This window comes from Neovison vison, chromosome 7 (genome assembly GCF_020171115.1).
Source record: "Neovison vison isolate M4711 chromosome 7, ASM_NN_V1, whole genome shotgun sequence".
NCBI lineage: Eukaryota > Metazoa > Chordata > Mammalia > Carnivora > Mustelidae > Neogale > Neogale vison.
This window is the reverse complement of record NC_058097.1, coordinates 43,387,551-43,413,540: the sequence shown is the minus strand read 5'-3', so window position 1 is coordinate 43,413,540 and position 25,990 is coordinate 43,387,551. Positions and strand designations below refer to the sequence as shown.

At 40.7% G+C, this 25,990-nt stretch overlaps 2 protein-coding genes across 1 annotated transcript; one reads left to right on the top strand and one right to left on the bottom strand.

The window, feature by feature from the left end:
- LOC122911601 (zinc finger protein 30 homolog) overlaps positions 1-25,990 on the bottom strand; it is a 129,679-nt gene that overhangs the window by 74,867 nt on the left and 28,822 nt on the right.
- ZNF793 (zinc finger protein 793) lies at positions 1,879-20,032 on the top strand. The gene is made up of 7 exons (XM_044256520.1): positions 1,879-1,960; positions 3,209-3,350; positions 6,150-6,259; positions 10,887-10,932; positions 15,695-15,821; positions 16,770-16,865; positions 19,009-20,032. Exons 4-7 carry the CDS (start codon positions 10,918-10,920, stop codon positions 19,959-19,961), a joined length of 1,191 nt encoding a protein of 396 aa, XP_044112455.1. The 5' UTR covers positions 1,879-1,960; positions 3,209-3,350; positions 6,150-6,259; positions 10,887-10,917; the 3' UTR covers positions 19,962-20,032.

Sequence of the window (25,990 nt, the reverse complement as noted above, 5' to 3'; positions counted from 1 at the left end):
TAAGAAATAAATCTTTTTTAAAAAAGTAAAGAAATGTAAGTCTTAACAAGTCAGTTGGGAATTTTCTGATTAGCATCAATGAGATAAGCTGTTATTTGGGGCCTCTCCATTCCCCCAAAAATGAGATTATGTTAGGGATTAGGTTATCAGGGACCACAGTGAGAAATTATAACAAATAAACTATCTTGTTTCTTCTAGCACGTTTGTTCTTCAGCTTCAGGAGTTCTTGAGAACATTCCTGTTCCTGGAAGCCCACCAAAGTTACTCAACTGAGCAGATGTCTGGAAAGAAAGAAAATCACAAGTTCCTGGGAAATTGCAGTTAAGCAAACCTCTGTTCAGTCATGCCTGAATGATTATAAAGGTTTTATAAGTTTCTGTGATCACTTCGTAACTCCAAGAATAAACCCACCAAAAGGCTGCCATCTGGCAGTATGAATTGGTCCAGCAATTTGCATTAGAGAGAAATTTGTGGACTCTATCTCCTTAGCTGCGTAGTAACAACCATTTGCTCAAACCAAAAGACTTGGGCTCATTTTTTGGCTTGATGCACCCCAAACCAGGAGCCCTTTGTGTTCAGTAAAAAACTTGGAGACGCATATGAGTCAGTTATCCACCTAATAAGATCCCTGCTCTTCCACCTAAGGGAAGGTAACCCTGCCTGGAACAGGGTTCCAGGTTCTTTTTGTTAATAACTTTCTTGCCATTTCCCCATCCCTTCTTCCTATAAAAACCTTCCATTTAAAACAAAAACAAAACAAAATAAAACAAAAACCTTCCATTTTGTACAACTCCGAGGAGGCATTCCTTTTGACTTGCTTAATAGGATGCACATAGATATTCAAATTTACCCGGCTGAATTTTATTTTGTAACACTACTTAAGATAAAGTCCCTGTACACCTACATGGCTCAGAATTAACAGAGGACAGAAATTCTTTTCTTTAAGATTTTTTTTGGGGAAAGATCTTATTTATTTATTTGACAGAGATTACAAGTAGGCGGAGAGGCAGGCAGAGAGAGGAAGGGAAGCAGGCTTCCTGTTGAGCAGAGAGCCCCATGTGGTGCTCGATCCCCCGACGCTGGGATCATGACCTGAGCTGAAGGCAGAGGCTTTAACCCACTGAGCCACCCAGGTGCCCAGGACAGAAATTTTTTTTTTTTTTAATTTCATGTTGAATCTTTCAAATCAACAGCAACAACATAGAGTGCTAAAACTCTTAATTATAATTTATTTAAAATAGCTGAAAGCTTAAAAAAAAAGTCTCTGCTTTCAACATTTTCTTTCAATAAGTCATTAACTTCGTACTACCAGTCTCCCATGGCTCCGCCCACTCCGGAGTTCTCACCCCTTCTTCTGGAGCCCTCAGAGAGGAAGAGCGTCCCTTCGGGGTCTCTAACTCCTAGAGCCGCCCCAGAAAAAGTTTCACCTTGCTTTGGGGAGCTCCTCCTATGACATGGCCCCGCCCACTGCACGGAAAAAAATTGTATAAATGTTCGTGGCCATATTACTTAAGCGCCTGCGCTGCTGGAGACAAAGAAAGCTCATCTTGGAGGTCAGGGCGCCTCCATATTGATTGCAGGAGGTTTGGGCTTCTGAGAAGCTAAATGCAGCAGGGACGTCAGTGTTTACGGATCCCGGAGCACTTGCTTCTCTCAGCCCTGAAATAGCTTAACCCTCTAGGCTAACAAAGGGCTAATTCACCGCTGTACGGCACAGATTTAAATATGGCCTCCCCCAACAGGATGTCAAGAGGGTGCAGCCATTATACCTCCCGTTAAAGTTCAGAAACCCAGAATCCTGTTCGTTGGAAGGTTGCCAGGTGGCGGCCGACAACCTCAAAGTCGTGACTGAGTCTGCGCACTGGCCAGTTGCGATGGGAAGAGATTATACTGCGGTGAGGCACCGTGGTCCAGCTATCAATTTCGGGTTATGGACGCGGATCCAGGAGAAATGGGAAAGGTCAGTGTGAGAAACAGTCGAAATTAAAGACCTCTGTAGGTTAGTGATAGGAGGACTACGGTGGCCCGACTGGGTCAGTCATGGGTGCCCGTAAGGGTCAGAGAGGAGGGTACAGAAAGGGTTAAGTAATTGGACGTGGGAGCCTCGTGAGGGTCTGTGGTGGCTGGTGGAGGTTTGTGGGAGTCAGTGGCAGTGTCTGTGAAGATGGATTGGGAGTATTTGGGAATCCATAAATGAGGGTTCTCGATTTCTTGATTCGAAGAGTGAGTGGTGGTCAATTTATAGTGGTCTTCAGGGGTTTGGTGCCAAGTGGGGTGCTTCAAAAGCACTGGTTTGAACAGCATTAGAGCTCAGTGTTCGAAACCTGAGAGGATCAGTGATTGGAGGTTCCATGTTCTTTTTGGGTACCTGAAAGTGATGATTGTGGAAACTTTGAGGTTAAGTGATGGGAGGGGCTTATGGGGGCCAGTGTTTAGAGAAATGCTTTAGGCCATCAGTGATTGAGACATCCTTTAGATCTTGGTTGGGAGGAGGAATCTGAAGGTTTTAGAGATTGGTCTTTCGTAGATCAGGGAATGGAAAACACATGGATCAATGGGTGTCAGTGATTGGGGCTGTCCGTAATTGCCGGGAGAGGTGGGACTATGGGGGTCAGCGATTGTTTTTCACTCATTGGGATATCATTGGAGAGCAGTGTGGGTTCGCGATTAGGGATTTGTGTAATAAATTTAGAGGTTGGGGATGGGAGAGTTAAGGATTCGAGGCTGCAGCCCTGCATAATGGGAACACACTTTTCCCCTGTGACACTCTCCAGCTGATGAACATTCAGTTCAGTTCAGTCTAGTACTCTGCAAAAGCCCACATCAAAACTCTTTGAGGGGCGCCTGGATGGCTCAGGGGGTTAAAACCTCTGCCTTCGGCTCAGGTCATGATCCCAGAGTTCTGGGATCGAGCCCCGCTTCAAGCTCTCTGTTCGGCAGGGAGCCTGCTTCCTCCTCTCTCCCTGCCTGCCTCTCTGGCTACTTGGAATCTCTGTCTGTCAAATAAATTTAAAAACCTAAAAACACACACACACACACACACAAACCTCTTTGAAACCTTCTTCCCCTTTTTATTGTTCCCCACATTAATGAAAGTGCTTTGAAAAGACCAAATGTTAAACTTACTTGAAGTGCCGTTATTAAAAATGTGGCTTCTATTGCTTTTGCCAAGGATTTAGTGCATATTTCTTTCAATGTTTCCTTTAAGGCCCTTTCTGGCAACGGTAATGACGTATCCATCTGTGACAATATCCCAAGGGTGAATCTGGTTTCTGGAAATCTAGTCTGACCCCATGGCAGCTAGGATGGATGTGACTTTGCCTATGGTTAGAAAACAAAGAATTTACTGAGTAAGTATCTAAACTGATACTGTAAAAGATATGGTCAAAGGAACAAACTTCGAGGGTGTTTGGAAAATAATTTTATCTAGGCTTAACTTAAAAATAATGTTCTCTCCACACATATGCAGAAAGTAATTATGTGAGGTGATGGAAGTGTTAACTAACCCTATTGTGGTAATTTTTTTGAAATATATATGTATATCAAATCATGGTATTGTACACCTTAAGCTTATGCAATATTATATGTCACATACCTCAATAAGGCTGGGGAAAAAACAAATTATGTAAGGAAAAGGAACTGTTCTTTTTTTTATGAGTTCTTTAAATTTTTATTTATTTATTTATTCTGACAGAGAGAGAAATATCACAAGTAGGCAGGGGTGGGGGTGGGAAACAGGCTCTCTGCTGAGCAGAGAGCCTGATGTGGGGCTTGATCCCAGGACCCTGAGATCATGACCCGAGCTGAAGGCAGAGGCTTAACCCACTGAGCCACTCAGGTGCCCCAAAACTGTGTTCTAAGAATCCTTTTGCCTTGGTCTATATTTTTTTAGGCATGACACTTTTGACCTCCTTGAATCTGTTCTTTGTAATATCCTGGTAGAATAATTTAATGAAGATAAAACTACAAAAACAAAACTTAAAGCTACTTGTAGAAACTGCTCTTCAAGGAAATTAATGTCAAACTACTGATAATTAAGATGGGCCGAGACAAGACTACAAATACAATGGAGATAAGATTTTGACCATTGGGGTGAAATGCCAAAACAGTATTTTCTTGTTTTAAAGTATTATATCTGATCCTTATGTAGTTCTCAGGCAAAGCACAATAACTATAACATCTTCTGAAACAAAGGAAGCTGAAAGGTAAGGCAGGTAAATATCTTTCAGAAGCCATACACATCAAGCTTTAGTTTTTAGAGCAGATAGCCTCTGTTTTCAGTTGCACAGAATCAAAGATAGGTAGTTGCTCTGGGGCAGAAGTCATTAGCTTGGACAAGGAGTTAGGGGTTGAAGGTATTTTCTTTTTCTTGTGGCTATTTTCCTTCATCGCCTATGATGTGTTCAGTGCCAGGTTTGGGAACAAATAAGTTTTCTTTTTAAAATTTTTAATATGAACCTGTTACTGAGATATAAGATATATACAGAGATATACTTAAATATGCAGCTCAGTGAATTGTCACAAAAGGTACTCCCTTGAGTAATGTACTCAGATCAGAAAAAAAACATTGTAGCATCCTGAAAGCCTCCATGATATGTGTTCTCTGTCACTACCCTGCCAGGGGGAACCATTCTTCCAGCTTCTAATATCACTGATTAATTTTGCCTGTTTTTGAACTCTAATTAGATGGAACATTCATACCTGGGACCGGGGGGGATAGGAAGAGGGAGGCAGTATGAGTCTATGCATGAACGTTTTTTTTTTTTTAAGATTTTTTATTTATTTATCTGACAGACAGAGATCACAAGTAGGCAGAGAGGCAGGCAAAGAGAGAGGAAGAAGCAGGCTCCCCGCTGAGCAGAGAGCCAGATACGAGCCTTGATCCCAGGACCCTGGGATCATGACCTGAGCCGAAAGCAGCGGCTTTTACCCACTGAGCCACCCAGGCGCCCCACGTTTTTTAAGTTTGAATCCAGATTATTTCATTTTATTTGTACATTTTTCCAGATTATTATTCTTTTTTTTAAAACTGAGGTATACATACAGTCAAGTATGCTTATCTTAAGGGTACAGCTCAGTGAATTTCGACATTGTGAAAAACCACATAAATACAACCAAGATCAAGATATACATCATCTCTAGCACCCTGAAGCCTTCTTTATCAGTACCCACTGCCACCTCTGGGTCTAATATAATGGAGTAATTTTGTCCGTTTTTGAACTTGATTTGACTGGAATCACAGAAATAATCTGGGGGCAAAACATTCACACTATGGGGAAGTTTTGTCCAAGACCCTAAAATCAAACACCAGAACAAAATTCTGACCTATAGCCCTGGCTGGGCTATTTGAGATTGCCTGTTTTCTGCTAGTCCTTCTAGAAGCCAAAAACATGCACAGTGAAATGGACTCTGTGGGTTTGGAGTGGACTTCGAATAAGGGCTGTCCTCTTAAGGTTGTTAATGAGTTGAGGATGGCTCTTCTCTATAGATATTCAGAAGGGAATCTCAGAGCCCCGTGGTCAAAATCTCTTATTAGCTTTTTAGAGACTGACTTTTGGCTGCAGAGACCAAAATTAGGCATCTTGAAAGAGTCTTTGTAGGGATTCCCTGCACTGGAGCTAAGACACAATGATTCAGCAAATGTAGGATATTCTGAAAGGAATCTTTCTTACGGAACCTAGAACATCTGGTAGATTCACTCAGGGGCAGAGAAGCCTCTGTCCCTCACATCCAACCTGACTTATCTGGGAAAGCAGGTGTTAATTCATAATTCAGCCCCTTTCAACCTTACCTGAATATGTATTAAAAGAGGTAACTTACAGAAAGTCTCCAGAAATGGGCTTTTTAAAATTATGTTTATCATTTATCATTCCTGTTTTCACAGATAAGAAAACACCCCCAGGGAGATAAATTGTTTGGCTTGGATTCCCCTCAGTTGGTTAGCAGAATTGCTTGGTTCAGACTTCTCTCTGAGTGGTTCTGAGACTCACAGTCCTTCCAGAAGATCCTCCTGCCCCAAACCCAAAGCAAGCCATCATTTAGCTCTATCTCCTACACAGTCCTCTGCAGGCTTCTTCCTCTTGGGCCTCAGAGAATATTTGGGGAGGGACTGTTGGATGACTCTTACCATGGGGTCTTTTTATCTTCAGGTTACCTGAGTACCCTGTATACCTGTGGGTCCCACCACCTCGCTGATAGCAGGGCTTCACAGGACCTTGGTCAAGTCTCCAGAAGGCCCTGCCTGGGGCTGCAGCTGAAGGTGAGTTACTGTTGAGAGATGGAGCTGTGAGGAACTAGTAAGCCAGTTGAAGACCCTCTGGATTTGGAGAGGGGTAAGTTGGGACAAGAATCTCTTCTGAAGGACAAAACTAGGTTCCAAAACCTCTTGCCAGAGCAAAGACTCCTAAGTAACTGGAAATAGCGTCATCCCTGGGCCAGAAGCTGAGCAAGACTCAACTTGGTGTCACTCCTTCCAGGGTTCCTCCATGGTAAGGGAATGGTTGGTCCCAAGTTTCAGAGAAACAGAGCGAAGGGGGAAGCAAGGAAAGCCAAGTGTGATAGGCATGCTTTCTCAAGTGAAGGAGATATCGGTCCAACACAGTACCTTCTGCATCTTATAGCATGTGATGTAGCCAGCCCACTCTCTTACACTTACTGGCACTTTCTAAGTTGCTCCCTTGTCATTTCTGCCACCTCACCTGGCCTCAAGGCATATGGGGAGTTTATTCCATCCTGACTAAGGGACAGAAAAGTCCCTGGATTCTCAGAGTGATAGTGGCAGCAGATCTACTAGAGCTATAGATTATTTATTTATTTATTTTTAAAGATTTTATTTACTTATTTGACAGAGAGAGTAAGAGAGCATAAGCAGGGGAGCAAGTAGGAGAGGGAGAAGCCAGCTCCCCACCGAGCAGGAAGCCCGATGCCGGGCTCAATCCCTAGACCCCCGGCATCATGACCTCAGCCAAAGGCAGATGCTTAACCATCTGAGCCACCCAGGTGCCCCTAGCTATAGATTTTTTAAAATTAAACTTTATTTGGAGAAGTTGCAGGGATATTACTGTCAGCTTTTCTATCTTTCATGTACATTCACCCAGCATACACTCTCATACTGTCTCTGTATATGTAAATGTTATATTATAAATATATATTATTTTTCTCCTTTCTTCTCAAGTATTTGAGAATAAGTTACAGACATGATGCTCCTTTACCCCCAAAATATTTCAGTGTGCATTTCATAAGAATGAGAGCATTTTCCTATATAACCATAATGCAATTTTCAAAGTCAGGCAGTTAACAGTGATTTAATACCATTATCTGATCCACAGTCCATATTCAGATGTGAACCAATAGTGTCATTTGGTAACATTTCTTTTTTCATTCCAGAATCCAGTTCAGGATCACAGACTACCTTTAGTTGACATATCCGTTTAGTCTCCTTTAATGGGAATCAGTTCCTCAGTCTTTTTGTCTTTCGTGAAGTCAACATTTTTGAAGAGTACAGGCCAGTTATTTTGTATTATTGTCACTCACATGATTTTGTCTGATGTTTCCTCATGATTAGATTCAAGTATGTATTTTGGGCAAAATATCACAGAAGGGATGCAGTGCCTGTCATAGTTCATCATATCCGGGGCACGTGACTCCTGTCCCATCACTGTGTGTTAACTATCACTTACCAGTGCTATCTGCCAGGTTTCTCTAGGGCAGAGTTACAGTTTTTCATTTTATAATGAATAAATATCTGGGGGCAGGAGATTTTGATACTATATAGGTATTCTGTTTTTCCTCCAGCTCTTACCAACAGTTTCTCATCCACTGATGCTGCCATCTCATTTAAAGGGGAATGAAGTGACTTTCCCAGGTGGTCCCGGAGCCAGGCCAGAACACAGGCCTCCGGACACACATTCACTAGCACATCTGCCACACTTTGCAGCCATGGAGAGACCAGGCTGAAGCAAGTAGCTAAGTCCAGAAAGAGGAGGGAGGGAGTGTACTCTTTCAGAGAATCAAATAGTTATCCACAGATGGATTAACTGCCCTAGGCTGCTTGGCCCCAGGCCTTTCCTGCTAGCTCAATCCCTGGTGGACAGTTCAGTTCTTTCAGAGGGCCTCCTCCCCCTTTTAAAGCCCTCCTGTGGCTTCCCTCATGATGAAAAAAGGCAGTAGAACAGGGATATGTAAATAATGATACGTGTGTGTGTGTGTGTGTGTGTGTGTGTGTTTTAGTTATAGATCAGAATATGAAACTTTCTGCCACCCAAGTCATAGCACTAATAACATTTTATTGTATTTCATACCAAAAGCTTTTCTACATGTTTTTAAATAATGGGATTGTGGGGATTTTTTTTTAACTTAAGGTGTAACATGCATAGAGAACAGTGTGTAGCTTAATGAATTGTTCCATATGTGCGCAGTCACATACTCACCACCCGTATCATAATAGAGAACATTTCCAGCACCCCAAAGCCTTCCCCCAATCCTCCCAAGCAGTGCCTAGTCAGAGCTATCATATAGGTTAGGGGTGTCTGTTTCTGACCTTCAGATAAGTGAAATTCAAACAGTAAATCACATTTTTATTTAACTACTTTTTTGACTTACTGGTATAACTTGATTAATGTATTAGTTAAGCAAAGAAGTATCTGTATTTTAACATTCAAGGAAATCACTTTTTAAATTTCATCTATAGAAGAGACAGGAATCTAAGTAGTTAATCTTAACACCATTAAGACAAATTCATTATTATATCTTGTGAACGGGATGTTCCTGGAAGTGTTCCATATCCTGATTGTGTGGGAGTTATGTGGGTGAATGAATATATTTGTCAAAACTCATCAAACTATACAATTCAACTGGATTCATTTATTATATGTAAATTACACTTCTGTAAAGAAAAAAATCTTTTAAAAGGCATAATAAGCTCACTGCACAGTCCTGATAGCTAAATGTCTGTTTTACACTAACTGTGCTGTATGAGTCATGCTTTCTGACCTGTACAATATTTCAAAGCATTTTCATACAATTAAGAGATATTGGAGGGGCGCCTGGGTGGCTCAGTGGGTTGGGCCTCTGCCTTTGGCTTGGGTGTGGTCTCTGGGTCCTGGGATTGAGCCCAGCGTCAGGCTCTCTGATCGGCGGGGAGCCAGCTTTCCCCTCTCCCTCTGCCTGCTTCTCTGCCTACTTGTGATCTCTGTCTGTCAAATAAATAAATAAGATCTTTTAAAAAAAAGTGGGTATTTATTGTCAACTGAATGAAGTAAATCATTAACTCATTTAGTACTATAGTGTTATGAATGTTTCCACATGTGTACCCTCATGTACCCACCACCCAGATCATGACCGAGAATATTTCTGGCACTTTAGAATCATTTCTTTTATTGAAAGATGATTTGTCAATAGATTAGTGAGAAAAGACTTCTGTAAAACAAAGCTAGGAGAATGTATTCATTTTGAAGGAATTTTTTTCCCCTGGTGTCTTCTGCTAATCACTAAACTAAATGGAAGCTTCTAGTAGATATGGTCAGTTTCCCAAAATGGCTGAACCAAGTTATAATCCTGTCAACCATACATGAGAGTTCTTGTCACTCCTGAATGTGGATTTTTAATTCCAGGATGTCAATTATTGACACAGTATTTTTGGACCTTTTATAGGGTTTCTCACTTCTGTGAGTGAAAAACCCAAGCAGTCTTTATTAATTTTTTTGTACCGATTTAGTTCCACATTTCCTAATGTATGGATGTTTGGGAAATTGGGAACCTGCATGTTTTAGTAGTCCTATTTAATTACAGTACCAGTTATTTTAGGGGGAAAAAAGGTAATATTGTGATCTTTGAATTTCATTATAAATTCATGGTTTTTATAGACTAAAAGCTTGTGAACATATGCATTCACATGGAGTTACTGGACCATGAAGTATTCATGTTTAGCTTTGGTAGATTTGACCAGTTTGGTCTTACTGCTCCTTCTCACATGGTTGGAGCCCTTGAGGCTGCCTCCTCTGCCCCCTTGCCAGGACCCATCACTGAAGAAGTGTCTTTGCTTTCTGGCACTCAGAATTACAGAGGTGCTTCTTGCATTCTTTGCTTCAGATGTAGCATGATTTTACCATTTTACCATACCATCCAAGTATGTCATAAAGTATTTACACTCGTGATCTATGATTTACCCTTTCTTTTTTATAATTAAGCCACATAGTTACCTCGTTAACTAAACATCTTTAATTAAAAATGACAGTTGTTTGTTCTCATCTGTTGAAAATTACTTTTTAACAACAATAATACGCTGGATGAATAATGAGGGTTAGCCTTTCAGTAATAATTCGTAGCACAGTATAAGTAACCATTAGTTTTACTAATGTTATACAGTTATTTTATATTGCCTTTAGTTCTCTGTAATAAGTTACAAAAGCCCTTTTTCAGTATATACTTTTTTTCATGATAACGTTATTATAGAAAAAGCATCCCAAATATAGGATTTCATAAACACTGGTAGGTGAACAAGTGCAACTTTAAAAGTAAATAAGAGGCAAAACCCAAGACTTTTTTGCCTTTAAGAGAAAATGTATTGTTCTGCAGGGGTGATCCCACTCAGAGCATGTATCTGGCTCCATCTCCCATGGGGCCAATTTTTAAGTTTTAAAGATTCTGGTTTTTTATAAATTTTTACTTCTTACTTGGTAGCAGCTTTTACTTCACGGGAGATCTGTTTTATGTATTCACATTCTGCATTGAATGGCAACGGGTTTTTTTTTCTTCTTCTTCTTCTACCACAGTGATTTCAAGCTTGGGTTTATGTAGGGACTTCACAAGTTCCAAGATGGGCCTGGTCCCTCACAGCTCTGTTCTCTCTTTCTCCATCCTCCTCCCCCCAATCTCTATCTTCACAGGACTCAAATTTTTTTCCAAGAACAGCAGAAAATGATTGAGTACCAGGTAAGTGTGGCATAAAGTAGCCAAGTTTCCCTTCTTGGGAAACTGTTCTAGAAAAAAACATGTGCATTTCAGGCATTTATACTTTACCACAGGCTGGGTTTTCAGAAAACAGACTTGGAGGTGAAAGATTTGCACCCAAGAGGTTTACTAGGGAGACTCTTAGAATACCTATAAGGAGCAAAGGAAGCAAGATTAGGCAGAGGGATTTAAACAGAGGCACCAGCTGACCTTACAAGATGCTTTGGAGCTGAGATGGCCCTTGCTGTTGTCCTGAATGGAGGGAAGGAAGCATTTATATTCTGAAATCAACAAGTCACTGGTTGTAGGCTGCTCCAGGGAGGGGACGTAAGTTTGTGTGGGTAGCTCCCTTTGATCAAGGGCTCTTTGCAAAAGGGCTTAAGCCTGTGGTAGCCAGTCTTCTCCTAACAGCTGGGAGAAACACCTCAGTCCTTTGGGGGATTTGGGTGAAACATCACAACTTCTGTCTACACATAGATACAACAGCAAGACCCTTATTATACATACTACTCTATCCCTTTTTTTTCCCCAGTTAAAATATCTTAGAGATTGTACATATTAGTACTTGGGACCACACCATTTTTAAATTTTATTTATTTATTTTTTAATATTTTATTTGTTTATTTGACAGAGAGAGATCACAAGCAGGCAGAGAGGAGGAGGCAGGCTCCCCGCTGAGCAGAGAGCCCAATGCAGGGCTTGATCCCAGAACCCTGGGACCATGACCTGAGCTGAAGGCAGAGGCTTTAACCCACTGAGCCACCCAGGTGCCCCCACACCATTTTTTTAAAGCAAGGTACATAATGCTCCATCATATGCATGGAATATGATTTATTTAAGTAGCCCCCCATTTTATGACATTCAGGTAATTTCCAAATTTGATATTATAAGGAATGATGCAAGTAACATTCTTTGTTGGAATACAGATATACAAAACAGTCCAACGAAGAGTCATTAACTGTGGTCTTCCTGGTGGCCCAGCAAAAAGGCAAACACAGACAGCCCATGATTTGCATTGGCCATAAGATAGAAGCTTGCTGTTCTTTCTTTTTTTTTTTTTTTAATTTCTTTTCAGTGTAACAGAATTCATTGTTTATGCACCACACCCAGTGCTCCATGCCATATGTGCCCTCCATAATATCCACCACCTGGTTCCCCCAGTCTCCCACCCCCCCCCGCCCTTCAAAACCCTCAGATTGTTTTTCAGAATCCATAGTCTCTCATGGTTCATCTCCCCTTCCAATTTCCCTCAACTCCCTTATCCTCTCCATCTCCCCTTGTCCTCCATGTTATTTGTTATGCTCCACAAATAAGTGAAACCATATGATAATTGACTCTCTCTGCTTGACTGATTTCACTCAGCATAATCTCTTCCAGTCCCGTCCATGTTGCTACAAAAGTTGGGTATTCATCCTTTCTGATGGAGGCATAATACTCCATAGTGTATATGGACCACATCTTCCTTATCCATTCATCCGTTAAAGGGTATCTTGGTTCTTTCCACAGTTTGGCGACCATGGCCATTGCTGCTATAAACATTGCTTCTGCTACAGATGTCTGTTCTTTTCACTACATCTGTATCTTTGGGGTAAATACCCAATAGTGCAATTGCAGGGTCATAGGGAAGTTCTATTTTTAATTTCTTGAGAAATCTCCACACTGTTCTCCAAAGTGGCTGCACCAACTTGCATTCCCACCAACAGTGTAAGAGGGTTCCCCTTTCTCCACATCCTTTCCAACACATGTTGTTTCCTGTCTTGCTAATTTCAGCCATTCTAACTGGTGTAAGGTGGTATCTCGATGTGGTTTTAATTTGAATCTCCCTGATGGCTAGTGATGATGAACATTTTTTCATGTGTCTGATGCTATTATTTCTAAGAGAAAACTAGCTTTTCTTTCCTTTTTTTAAAAAAAAATTATTTATTTATTTGACAGAGAGAGAGAGTAGGCAGAGCAGTAGGCAGAGAGAGAGGGGGGAAGGAGGCTCTGTGCTGAGCAGAGAGCCCGATACAGGGCTCGATCCCAGGACCCTGGGATCATGACCTGAGCTGAAGGCAGAGGCTTAACCCGCTGAGCTACCCAGGTGCCCCGAAAACTAGCTTTTCAGGATGTTTTCTAAAGACATTTCCCTGAGGAGCCTTCTTATGGCTGAGGTAGAATAGAGCAACACTGCTGCTAACCATGTGGTTCCAGGACTTGGGCTTCTCCAGGAGCTTATTAGACACACAGAATGGCAGGCCCCACCCCAGACATTCTTGAATTGGGTTAATTGAGGGTGGAGCCTGGGAATCTGTGTTTAGCAAGTTCTCAGTGGTCCTTATGCTCTTGTAACTGTGAGAAGCACTGACATAAAGTATAAAATTCTTAAAGATAACAAATGCAGAATCACAATGGCTCTTCATTGGACTGTTTTCTACAGTGGTTCAGCTCTTCCTTTGGAGTATTAGTCCCACAGAACTCCTGGATTTCCAGGTGATCAAGAGCATCATGACTTAGCTTCCCGATGTTGCGTTAGTGTTCTCTATCTGTGTCAGAGTTGCGAGAAGTTTTAACTCCTCTGTGCTTTGCAGCCACATATGTAACAGAATAAAATGCTGAAGTTCAGTTAGAGGAAACCAAAACTACAAATATTATTTTCAAAGGGAGTGGGCAGGAAGGTTCCTTCATGTTTATGGAAGCCCTGATTATGGTCCAGAGTATTTGTGTCCTTGATCTAGACTGAGGAACAGATGAGCTGTCCGTTACTTAAATTACTGTCATTCCCTTAACTGTCTTTACTAGTTTGGCAGCAAACAGTAAACATCTTACTCCCCACCAAGTCTTGGTGTGAAGAGTTCCCAGCTTCCCCTACCTTCCTCATCATCTTAAGATGGTGAAGCGCCCTGTGTCTTGATAGGACTCCCCCTCAGCCTCTGAGTTCCTACATTTCCACCTCTTTGGAGCCCTCCCTCCAGGAAGAGACATCTCTTTCTGGAGACCCCTCCTCTCTGCTTTCCCAGATCTTTTCCCTGACCCTACAATGGCTCCAACCCTAGAAACCATCACCACTTCCAAACCACAGAGTTCTTTCTTTTCTCTCCTCCTCCATCTCCTGTAGTGACTTCCTGCTCTTGATGTTTCCATATCCTGTTTCTTATTCTTTCTTGAGTCCAACATCCTCTTGTCCCACTTTACTAAAGCTTTTCTGGTCAGGAGCCCAGGGGACTTTGCTGAAGCTGAAATCAGAAGATGCTTTTTGACTGTTCTGCTAAATTAGACTGTACTTTTTGCAAAGCCCCTTCTGTGCAGAAGGCAAGAGCCTATACTGGGTGAGAGCACAGACTTGGAACGAGACTGCTGAATTTGAATCCCAGACCTTACCATCTGTATGACCTTGCACAAGTCTCTGAACCTCTTTGTGCCCCAGTTTCCCATCTCAGGAGATGGTACCATCCCCCACCGGACAAGCCAGGACCATGAGATTTATTCCTTGACTTCTCTCTGCCTTCCCCTTCTCACAGTCAGTCACTACATGATAGTAATTTTACAACCTTAATGTTTCTTCCATCTTTGTTCTTCATCCCTGTGTTTGATGAAAAATGACATGCCTTTTTGGGTGTCAAATTACATCTTGTACCTGCGTTATTACAGTCTTTGCTTTCCCTTCCCTCTAGGTCACCCACCACATTTTTCTTTGTATCCATTCACTTGCAAATTATCTGAGTTTTGTATCTCTTACAGGCAGCATTGCTTTTTCAATCCAGCCTAACAATCTCTGCCTTTTGGAGTGTTACAGTCATATATTAATTTTATATTATAATTTACTATCATTGACTAGAAGTATAATTATTGGCATGGTTGGGTTTGTATCTATCATTTTAGTATTTGGTTTTCTATTTGTCCCATGCACTTTTGTTCCTCTCTTTCTTCTCTTCTCTTACATGTGTGTTTGTGTGGATTAAACGAACAATTTTTGGAATTCATTTACTGCAATACACCTCTTTGCACTCTGATTTAGTGGTTCCTCTGGGGATACGATATATCCCCAGTCTGCTTAGAGTTACCACAGTACCACTTGACATGGGAGACATGGGATACAAGAAACTTAACACATGCCTAATAGAATGTGCTCTCTACACTTACCTCTCCCTTGGTAGATTTTCCATTGTCTTAAAGCCCATCATCTCCTTACTCACAGACCCCTGTATACTGTTCCTGTTACTGAGAGCCTCGCAGCCCTTAAAGTCACTGTTCTGTCCACATGCCTGTGTTCATGCTGCTCCCTCTGCAAGGACTATAGTTTCTCCATCTTTCTGTAGAGAAGACTCAGCTCCACAAGTCCCCTAGTTCTGAAGCCTGGCGAGACCTTGAAACATTTAATGGACCATTCACACTTTTCCACCTAGATGTCCTGCCACCGTAGCTCGTATACTTTCACCTGGGTGGCTTTACGTAATGCTTTCCACCAGGTTGTGAGCTCCTTGAGGTCAGGAACCATCCATGACTGTGTCTCCAGCAGCCAGCACTGGGTGACACACAGCAAGTCATCTTCAGTCAGTATAGGTTGACTCAAAGTGTATATGACAGTGGGTTCCAATGTGATTGTTACTTTCCCTACCATATATAGCCCAAAGGCAGGAAGGTAAAAGCCATGTTGGGTAGATAAATGATCATGGTAAGCTCTGACCTAGGAACATAAAAACTCAATACCATCTATCCCTGGCTGCATTTCCCACATGGCTCAGTGTCATTTCATCCTCAGCAGAGACCTGTGTCCTTTAAAGACGTGGTAGTGGGCTTCACTCAAGAGGAGTGGCACAGGCTGAATCCTGCTCAGAGGGCACTGTACCGGGATGTGATGCTGGAGACCTACAGCAACCTTGTCTCCGTGGGTAAGGACAGCTCTATCTCACAATCTAGATGATGCCTGAACGACCGCCTTCCCTTTTGCAGTTGCTAAAAGGAACTGGGGTACCTAGAGCCTCAGAAGTACCAAAAACTTCCTATGTACCAGACACTTCTTTAGCCACTTTTTTTTTTTTTTAAGATTTATTTATTTGACAGACAGAGATCACAAGTAGGCAGAGAAGCAGGCAAAGAGAGAGAGGAGAAAGCAGGCTCCCTGCCAAGCAGACAGCCCGATGCGGGGCTTGATCCCAGGACTCTGGGATCATGACTGGAGCCGAAGGCAGAGGCTTTAACCCACTGAGCCACCCAGGCGCCCCTCTTCAGCCACTTTTAAAATATCAACTTACTTAATTCTCCTAAGAGCCTTATGAGGTAGGTACTGATAGTACCACAATTTTACACGTTTGGACACAGAGGCAGATGAGTGAAGTAACTTGCCCGTGTCACCACATGTAGGACATACAGAGCCAGAGTAGGATTTGAACCCCAGCAATCTGCTGCACAGTCTGCATTCCTTTTTTTTTTTTTTTAAGATTTTATTTATTTGACACAGAGAGACAGACAGGGAGAAAGGGAACAGAAGCAGGGGGAGTGGGAGAGGGAGAAGCAGGCCCCCCGCCTAGCAGGGAGCCCGAAACAGGGCTCAATCGCAGGACTCTGGGACCACAACCGGAGCCAAAGGCAGATGCCCAATGACTGGGCCACCCAGGCACCCCCACAGTCTGCATTCCTCACTCGTACATTGTGCTGCCTCAGTGAGTTTGCCTTGAGGTTCAGTGGTCCTGGGTTACTAATTCCTTTTGGGTTCTAGACAAGGTGCGTGTACAGTCTTCTCCCAAGTACAATGTCTGTTGTGCAGCCTTTAATGCTGCCTGAGTGGCCCTGAAGACCAAGGAGCTCAGCCCAAGGCCTGGATCATTTCCCTGGAACAGGTTATGAAGGCACGAAACCATATGTGATCCTGAAGCTGGAGCAGGAAGAAGCGCCGTGGATTTGTGAGGCAGCATGCTCAGGCTGCCACTGTCAGGGTAAGTATCAGTCCAGCAAAAGAGGTACTACGGGAGGCTGGCACCTTTGGGATTCTGTGCAGAGTCCAGCTCTCAAAAGGCTTAGAGCTTTGCAAGCAGCTGGAGACATCCTCTGAGAACTTGAGCCTTCTTGATGACCCGTCCTCCTCCATGCACCCCACCTCCTTTATCCAGGCATTCCTTCTCCTCCTCATCTCACCTCTCCCTGTGTTCTTGCTCCATTGCCCTTTCTCTAGAATCCTCGGTCTGTCTTAAGGTTTTCAGTTCACCTTCTCTTTCACATTCAGACATTCTTAAAGTAAGCTTCTGTCATTCTCCCACTCCTGCTGGTCCCTTCCTATTTCCTGTTCTTCCAGTTCCCAGGTAAAATGCCCCAGACCTGCCCTCCATACTCACACTCTCCCTTCCCATCCTTTCCTTAATCCCTTAAATTATCCCTTAGTCCTTTAGTTTCCTTAAGTCTAAGAGGAGGAAGTATTAAATTTCAGGTAACCAAGGACTGTGAGGCGATAAAGCATATGACTGAGCTTGGCCCATCTTAACCACTTTCATTTAACATTCAGAATAACTGCCCCCCTCCCATCAGCTTATGTAAAATATCCCAACAATACCCACGGTACCCCAAGTGTTGGTAACCTACTCTTAAGGATGCCTCTGAACTTGTACTTCTCCACAAGAGTCGTGGGCTTAGCAAGAATAGTTAGTGCTGTCTGTTCCCACGTCTGTTTATGCTACTTACACTTGGTGTTATAATCACATAATTGAATTAAATATTACATGATCCCCCAAAATATTCAAGTCATTTTCATGCTTTTCCCCAAGATGATGTCTCTGAAATCACTGCCATCTGCTGTTCATCCAACTTGGCTGTAGAAGTAGCAGCAATAGCACTAGAATTATCAGCCAGCACTAATTGTGTGCTCACTCTGTGCTAGGTTTGTTCTCAGCCCTTTACATATATCATTTCATTCAACCCTTCCAACACCTATGAGATATCCAGCCTTTATTACCCCAGTTACAAATGAAACAATCACAGAAAAGTTAGGAAACTTAGAGGGTGCCTGGGTGGCTCAGTTGGTTAAGCAACTGCCTTCGGCTCAGGTCATGATCCTGGAGTCCCGGGATCGAGTCCCACAACGGGCTCCCTGCTGAGCAGGGAATCTGCTTCTCCCGTTGACCTCTTTCCTCTCATTCTCTCTCTCTCTCTCAAGGAAATAAATAAAATCTTAAAAAAAAAAAAGAACATATAGCAAAGTAAGGGACTGAAACAGATTTAAGCCCACATGATCAGGTTTTAGAACCAGTACTCTCTTTTTTTCTTTAAGAAATCTTTTTTTTTTTTAAGATTTTATTTATTTATTTGACAGAGAGAGAGAACAGAAGCAGGCAGAGCAGCAGAGGGAGAGGGAGAAACAGGCTCCCTACCAAGCAGGGAGCCTGATGCGAGACTCAATCCCAGGACCCAAGGATCATGACTTGAGCTGAAGGCAATCACTTAAACAACTGAGCCACCCAGGCACCCTCAGAACCCGTACTCTTAACCATCGCGTTCTGGTGCCCTTTAGAATGCATTTTACTTCATTAAACTATGCTCATCAACCTTCCTGAAACCATAGTAACCTGGCCATCAGCTGCCTTTCTTTTCCCTCTTTTAAGAGTCACACGTTGAAGAGCAAGGTGCTAGATGACACCTCAGTAACAGGACTGACAAACTACAGCCTATAGTTTGGCCACCTGATTTTGTGAATAAAGTTTTATTGGAACACAGCTGTGCCTTTACATTTATATACTGTCTGCGTTTCCCAAGTACAATGGGAGAGTTGAGTAATTTTGACTGCGACCATATGGCCCACAAAGCCTAAAATTTACTCTCTGGCCCTTTAAGAACATGTTTGCCAACTACTGCTCTACACTATCCCATCTTCAAAATTACTTCTTTATGTACTCTATGACATATTCCATTTCATTTGTGCTACTGTTGTGATTCTTCTCTACTTGTACATCACCCTTCCCTGCATTTAGTTATGGTTCATGCTTTCTGTTCATATACCATGCATTGTTTAAATTCTTAGGGTATTTCCCAAGTAATTTTATTCTAGATCATAATAATAGAATAAAGAAAGGTTTGCTGTATTTTCTCCAGAAAACATTTGTCAAGTTAATGTCCAGAGGAAAAGACAAGACATGATTTTGAACCAAGGTGCATTCATCAGCAAGAAAACATTGCCCAAGGAAAGAAGCCATGAAAACAATAAGTTTGGGAAAATACCACCTCTGAGCACTAATCTTTCTCCTTCAATTCAAAATCCCAGTAACTGGGATCCCTGTGGAAAGAGTGCAAACCATAATTTAGATTTGATTGGTTTTAAGAGAAACTATTCAAAAAAGCAAGATGAGTGCTGTGGTTGTGGGAAATTGTTACAACATACAGACCATGATAGAAGACCTAATGGAGAAAAACTCTGGGAATGCAGTCATTGTGAGAAAGCTTTCAGCCACAACCCAGCACTTATGTATAAACCAGCAGGAACCAATTCTCTTGCATACAAACGTAAGAGGGTTCCACCTGCAGAGAAACCCCATGTCTGTAGCGAGTGTGGGAAAGCCTTCTGCTACAAGTCTGAGTTCATTAGGCATCAGAGAAGTCACACTGGGGAGAAGCCATATGGATGCACTGACTGTGGGAAAGCCTTTTCACATAAGTCAACCCTCATTAAACATCAGCGAATTCACACTGGGGTAAGACCCTTCGAATGTTTTTTCTGTGGGAAAGCCTTCACTCAGAAGTCACACCGCAGAGAACATCAAAGAACACATACTGGAGAGAGACCCTTTGTGTGCAGTGAATGTGGGAAGTCATTTGGCGAGAAGTCATACCTCAATGTACATCGAAAAATACACACAGGAGAAAGACCATACCGTTGCAGAGAATGTGGGAAATCCTTCAGTCAAAAATCATGCCTCAATAAACACTGGAGAACTCATACAGGAGAAAAACCCTATGGATGCAGTGAATGTGGCAAAGCTTTTTATCAGAAGCCAAACCTCAGTAGACATCAGAAAATTCATGCCAGGAAGAATGCCTATAGGAATTAAAACCTGTTCTTGTGAGAAAGCCTTAAGCAAGGTGTCCTATTTCATTATATGTGCAGGCGTTCATTTTTAGGAGAAATCTCATGGATTTAATGAATCTGGACAAAATGTTTTACCATAAGGGAAGTCTTGTTCTAATTGTAGAAATTTTTATACAAGGATTATAGAAAATACTTTGTAAAACATAAACATGGTCACTCTGGCTTATGAAAGTTTAAAAGTATGTTAATGGAATGACAGCAGCATACAGAATATATGTAAAGAGAATTGGTATATTATGGTATATTCCACAGTGAGCCACATAATAAGCATTATTTATATTTTGGAAATGTAAATGTTAATTTAATGTAAATTATGAATATCAAGTGTATGTGTGTCACACAGTATGTAGAATGCTGTTCACCAACTTTTGCACTCTAAATATCATCCCTGTCTTTTAGCGTCTTAACAATATAAAAAATGATAATAACATTTGTTAATGTTAAAAAGGCAAAGCTTAGGAATAGTTTCACAACCAACATTGGATGAACAAAACATTATAAACTTGATTACTCAATCCAGCCATTGTTTGACAAAAACTAGTATGGCCGTGGTATATTGTGCACCTCTTCTATTTTCTTAGTCTTGCTTAACATACCTTGCAGAAAATTAGTAGGAAAGACACTGTTTATATGAGTCTTATAATTCAGAAATGCTTCATGCAGAGACCAAAGGAGGAGGTTTTTTTTTGTTTTTTTTCTTTTTGCAAATTAATTCAGCAACATCCACTTCTCTTCCCTCTCAGTTTCCCTGTGAATGTCCTAGGCACTAAAGCCCAAGTCATTTCATCATTCCAGTCTTTGAAAAAAATCTACTTCCCTGAGCTGCTGTGTCATCCAAATAAAACAAATGGCCACGTTTTTCAAGATTTGACTCCGTATAAGAATGCCTGATCCAGAATGAGAAAGGAAGCAATCACGTGGATATTGTGTTTATGAGATGAATCACTAAATTCTATACCTGAAACTAATATTACACTGTATGTTAACTACCTGGAATTTAAATAAAAACTTGGAAAAAAAAAGAAACATAATCCCAGATAAAGATGTGATTATAAGAATGATAAAAGATACTTCTTAACCAATCTAGATCAACATGTTTGAATTTTTTATTTTTTTTTAGATCAACATGCTTTTAAAAGAGGAAATAAATGTTTTTCTTACAAAATGTAAGTTATAAAAATTGCAGTAAGAAACTTGATAGAACAATTACCTTTGAAGAGTTTGGAAAAGTGATTAAAGATCTAGGATTGAAAAATGCTCCAGGCCCAGATGATTTCATAATTAGTTTCATCTAACTTTTTGTAAGCTCCATGCCTACCATGGAGCCCAAGATATGGAGCCCAAGAGGGACTTGAATTCATGACTCTGAGTTTGAGACCTGAGCTGAGATCAAGAGTCAATGATTAACTGACTGAGCCACTGAGGTGCCCCTCATCTAACTTTTAAAGAGTAATAACAGTGTTACTTGAAATATCTCAGCCTTTAGACTATGATCCCCAATTTACTTTATGAAGTCAGAGTAAGTTTTAACTCCAAAACCAAATCAAAGCAGTGGAAAAAAGAAAACCCCAAACTAGTCTTACCCATGAGCTTAGAAATAAAAAATTATAATTAAAATAATAGCAAATGGAATTCAGCAGTATACCTAAGAACAATGTATTATAATGACCAAGGAAGAATTGCTCCAAGAATGCAGAGTCAATGCAGTAATAGGAAATACATCAATAAAATCAATAGTATGAAAGAGAAGATGCCATCAATAGATGCTGGAAAATATTTAATTGGATTTTGCAAATATTTCCAATCTAATACAAGTTAAATTGTAGTATGTAATAAACACTTAAGAGTATCTTTACCAAAACTCTATAGCATATATATATATATTTTTTTTAAGATTTTATTTATTTATTTGAGAGAGACAGTGAGAGAGAGCATGAGCGAGGAGAAGGTCAGAGAGCGAAGCAGACTCCCCATGGAGCTGGGAGCCTGATGTGGGACTCGATCCCGGGACTCCAGGATCACGCCCTGAGCCGAAGGCAGTCGTCCAACCAACTGCGCCACCCAGGCGTCCCTCTATAGCATATATTATGTTAAAACCATTTTTTGAAGATTAAGAATTTAATAGTATTAGAGATAAGGGTGTTCACTGCTGTCTATTTTTACTAAATATTGTCTTAGAAGACAATGGAAAATAAATAATTGGTATAAACAAAAAAATGTAGAACTTTTTGCTGATGTGATTTTATATCAATAAATGAGACTAGTAATTGTTTTGAGTTAAAAGATAATTTTCTGAGAAGACAGTATAGAAATTAAAAGTTTCTCTCTGTAAACATCTAATAACTTAAATGCACTACTTTTGGAATTACACTAAATATCTGTGCCTTTTTTAAAAAATCTTATGTGAAATGATCTTAAAGTCCTTATGGAAGAACATTTGTTCTAATGGTCTAAACAAGAAAAATATGAAAAAGAAAGTTGTATACCAGATGTCAGAATATAATGTGAAGTCACTTTAATAAAGTATTGGCAGAGGAACCTGTTCCTTTCAATGGAACAGCATAGAAAATCCTGAAATAGATGTTTATAAAGAATTCTGTTACAATTGGCTTTTAATCAGGAAGAAAGTAAAGTTGGGCTAGCAGCCCCATCCATATAAAAAAAAAAATCCAGGTGGATTTAAGATTTAAATTTTTTTTAAAGATTTTATTTATTTATTCAACAGAGAGAGATCACAAGTAGGCAGAGAGGCAGGCAGAGAGAGAGAGAGGAGGAAGCAGGCTCCCTGCTGAGCACAGAGCCCGATGCGGAACTCGATCCCAGGACCCTGAGATCATGACCTGAGCCGAAGGCAGTGGCTTAACCCACTGAGCCACCCAGGTGCCCCTAAATTATTTTTTTAATTATTTATTTATTTGTTAGAGAGAGTGAGCACAGGCAGACAGAGTGGCAGGCAGAGGCATAGGGAGAAGCAGGCTCCCCGCCAAGCAAGGAGCCCGATGTGGGACTTGATCCTAGGATGTGGGGATCATGACCTGAGCCAAAGGCAGCTGCCCAACCAACTGCACCCAGGTGTCCCTAAGATTTAAATTTTTAAAATAATAAAGTTCTTAAAGGAAAATGAAAGACTACATGTACAATCTAGGAGTTAGATTAACTTTATCAACACAGGATAAAAACTATTAAATACTATGGTGCTGGGGTGCTTCAGTCCATTAAGACTCTGACTTTTGATCTCAGCTCATGAGTTCAAGCCCTACATTGGGCTCCATGCTGGACATGGAGTCTACTTAAATAAAAATTTAAAAATAGGATGCGGTGCCTGGGTGGCTCAGTGGGTTAAGCCACTGCCTTCGGCTCAGGTCATGATCTCAGGGTCCTGGGATCAAGCCCCGCATCGGGCTCTCTCCTCAGTGGGGAGCCTGCTTCCACTTATCTCTCTGCCTGCCTCTGCCTGCTTGTGATCTCTCTCTCTCTCTCTCTCTGTCAAATAAATAAATAAATCTTTTAAACAAATTTTTAAAATAGGAAAAACTTGACTATGTAAAACTATGATCTTTTGTATGACAAAAGACGCCATCAACAAAGTCAATACATTATAATTTGGGGTGAAATATTTGCAAAGCCATTCAGTGGAGAAGTGCTTTTCAAATTGACAGGAAGGAGATAACTCAATGGCAAAACATGGTAGAGAATATGAATAGAAGGTTGTAAAAAGCAAATCCAAGTAGCTGGTGGGACTATCAAAAAATGTGTCACCTTGGTAGTTGTTGGGGAATACAGATTAAAGTCATAATGAGATAACTATGCAACCAAACTGACAGAAAATAGCAGGAATGTTTTTTTCTGTCCCCAACAAAGGTTGTTCTTATACCCTGCTGGTGGACACACAGATTCAGCTCTTTCGAAAAACAGTCTGGCAACATCTTTTATAACTTAAAATACTTATGCCACTTTGGGGAATCTTCTCTTAGAAGTAAAACCCCAATACATAAAGGACAGATGAATATGTGTTCTATAAAATTTTTCCTACTGGCAATAAAACACTAGAATCAAAATAAATGCCCATCAGTAGGGAAACTGGAAGAGGGGAGAAACTAGTATATCCATTCCATAGATTGTTATTTATATAGCCATTAAGGTGGAAAAATTAAGCCATGCTAGTGGACTTGAATAGAATTCCACATTGTTTCCTTAAAAAAAAAAGTACAAGTAAGTACATAAAATAGCCTGTTTCTGTAAATCAGTGACAGAACTCCTCTAGCTGTCTGAGTGAAAAAACATGTATCCATATACGCTTGTTTATGATTTTTCTATGCATGATGAAAAGTATAGAAGAGTATACATTAGGTTAGAGGGAGGTGGGTGATGCAGGTTGGTAATGAGGGAGTCAGAGAGGGAAAATGAAAGCCAAATAGAAAAACATATATATACAAAAGTATGATATATCAAATGTATGATTAAGTAAAATTATTTGAGTGGGTAACTAGAACTCTGCTAATTTGCTCGTGGTATATTGTTAAGTGAAAAGGGCAAATTGCAGAATAATGTATATGAATCTATTTTTAAAAAAAAAAAGTAAAACTCCTGTATGTGTATATATATGCATGTATGTTTCTATGAACAAAGGAAAGTATGGATGCATTTACAGCAAGGTCTTAATTAACATTGGTTATCTTGGTGGGGGAAGGGAAAAATAAGCAGTTGTTTATTTACCTTTGTATTGTTTTACTTGTTAAAACATATATTACTTTTGTAAGTGAAAAACAAAATAAAGGGGGGAAATGTTTCAAAATGCAGGAAGCATTGCAAGTGTTTCTGTTTTTCTGACAAAGTCATGGCACCATGAACTGGTCTACTGTTATTCCTCCAGCTCAGTCCTTTGGCTGTCACCAAAGTATAAGTAAATGCCTCTGTGTTTCTGAAGAGCAAAAGTAATTACTTTGAGAAACTCTCAAGTATAGAGAGGTTTTTTGTTATTATTTTGAAATAAAATTTGATTTAAAAAGTTGCAAAAACAGTTCTTATATAGTCTTCATCCAGTTTCTCCTAATGTTAATGTCTTATATAACCTTTGTATAATTATCAAAACCAGGAAATTAACATCAGTACAACCTAGTAATTACTGTAGTCCTTGCCACTGATTCCAGATCCTGTGGTGGATTTACTTGTTATTTCTCTTTAGTCTCCAATTTGTGACGGTTCCTCAGTCTTTTCTTGTCTTTCATGACTTAGTTTTGTTTTTGTTTTTGTTTTTTTAAAGAATACTGGCCAGTTACTTTGTAGAATATTCCTCAATTTGGGTTTGATTCAGTATTTTCTCTGACTACATTAAGGTTATGCATTAATACTACAGAAGTAATATATCCTCAGAGATAATACCAGAGGATACACAATGTTGATGTATCCTGTTGGTGATGTCACCACTGATCACATGGTTAAGATGCTTCGATTTCTCCACTCTAAAGGTACTATTTCTTCCTTTGTAGTTAATAAATCTCTTGGGGAAGATAATTTTTAAAGCGTTCTTTAAAAATACGTTCGAGCAGGTCATAGCTCCAGAGATTCTCTTTGATTAGCTCTGGCTAAGGGTTCAAACATCCCTAGTAATTCTCATAGGCAGACAAGAGCGGACTTTGGATGTGCATCACACGCGTAATTGTTAGTTCTGAAACAAAGCATCATCCTCACAGAAAAGATAGTAATGAGAAACACTAAGCTATGACATTTATGAATACGGTCTCTAGTAACCTAGGTGTGTTAGTCATCTAGTGCTACCTAACAAATGATCAGAGACTTAGTAGCTTAAAGCAACACACATTTATTATCTTAGAGTTTCTCTGTCAGGAGTCCAGACATGGCTTTTCTAGGACCTCTGATTCAGGGTCTTACAAGGCGGTAGTCAGATATTGGCCAGAACTATGGTCTATCTGATCCTCAACTAGGGAAAGATCTGTTTGCAAGATCACGTGGTTAGACTAAGGGCCTCAA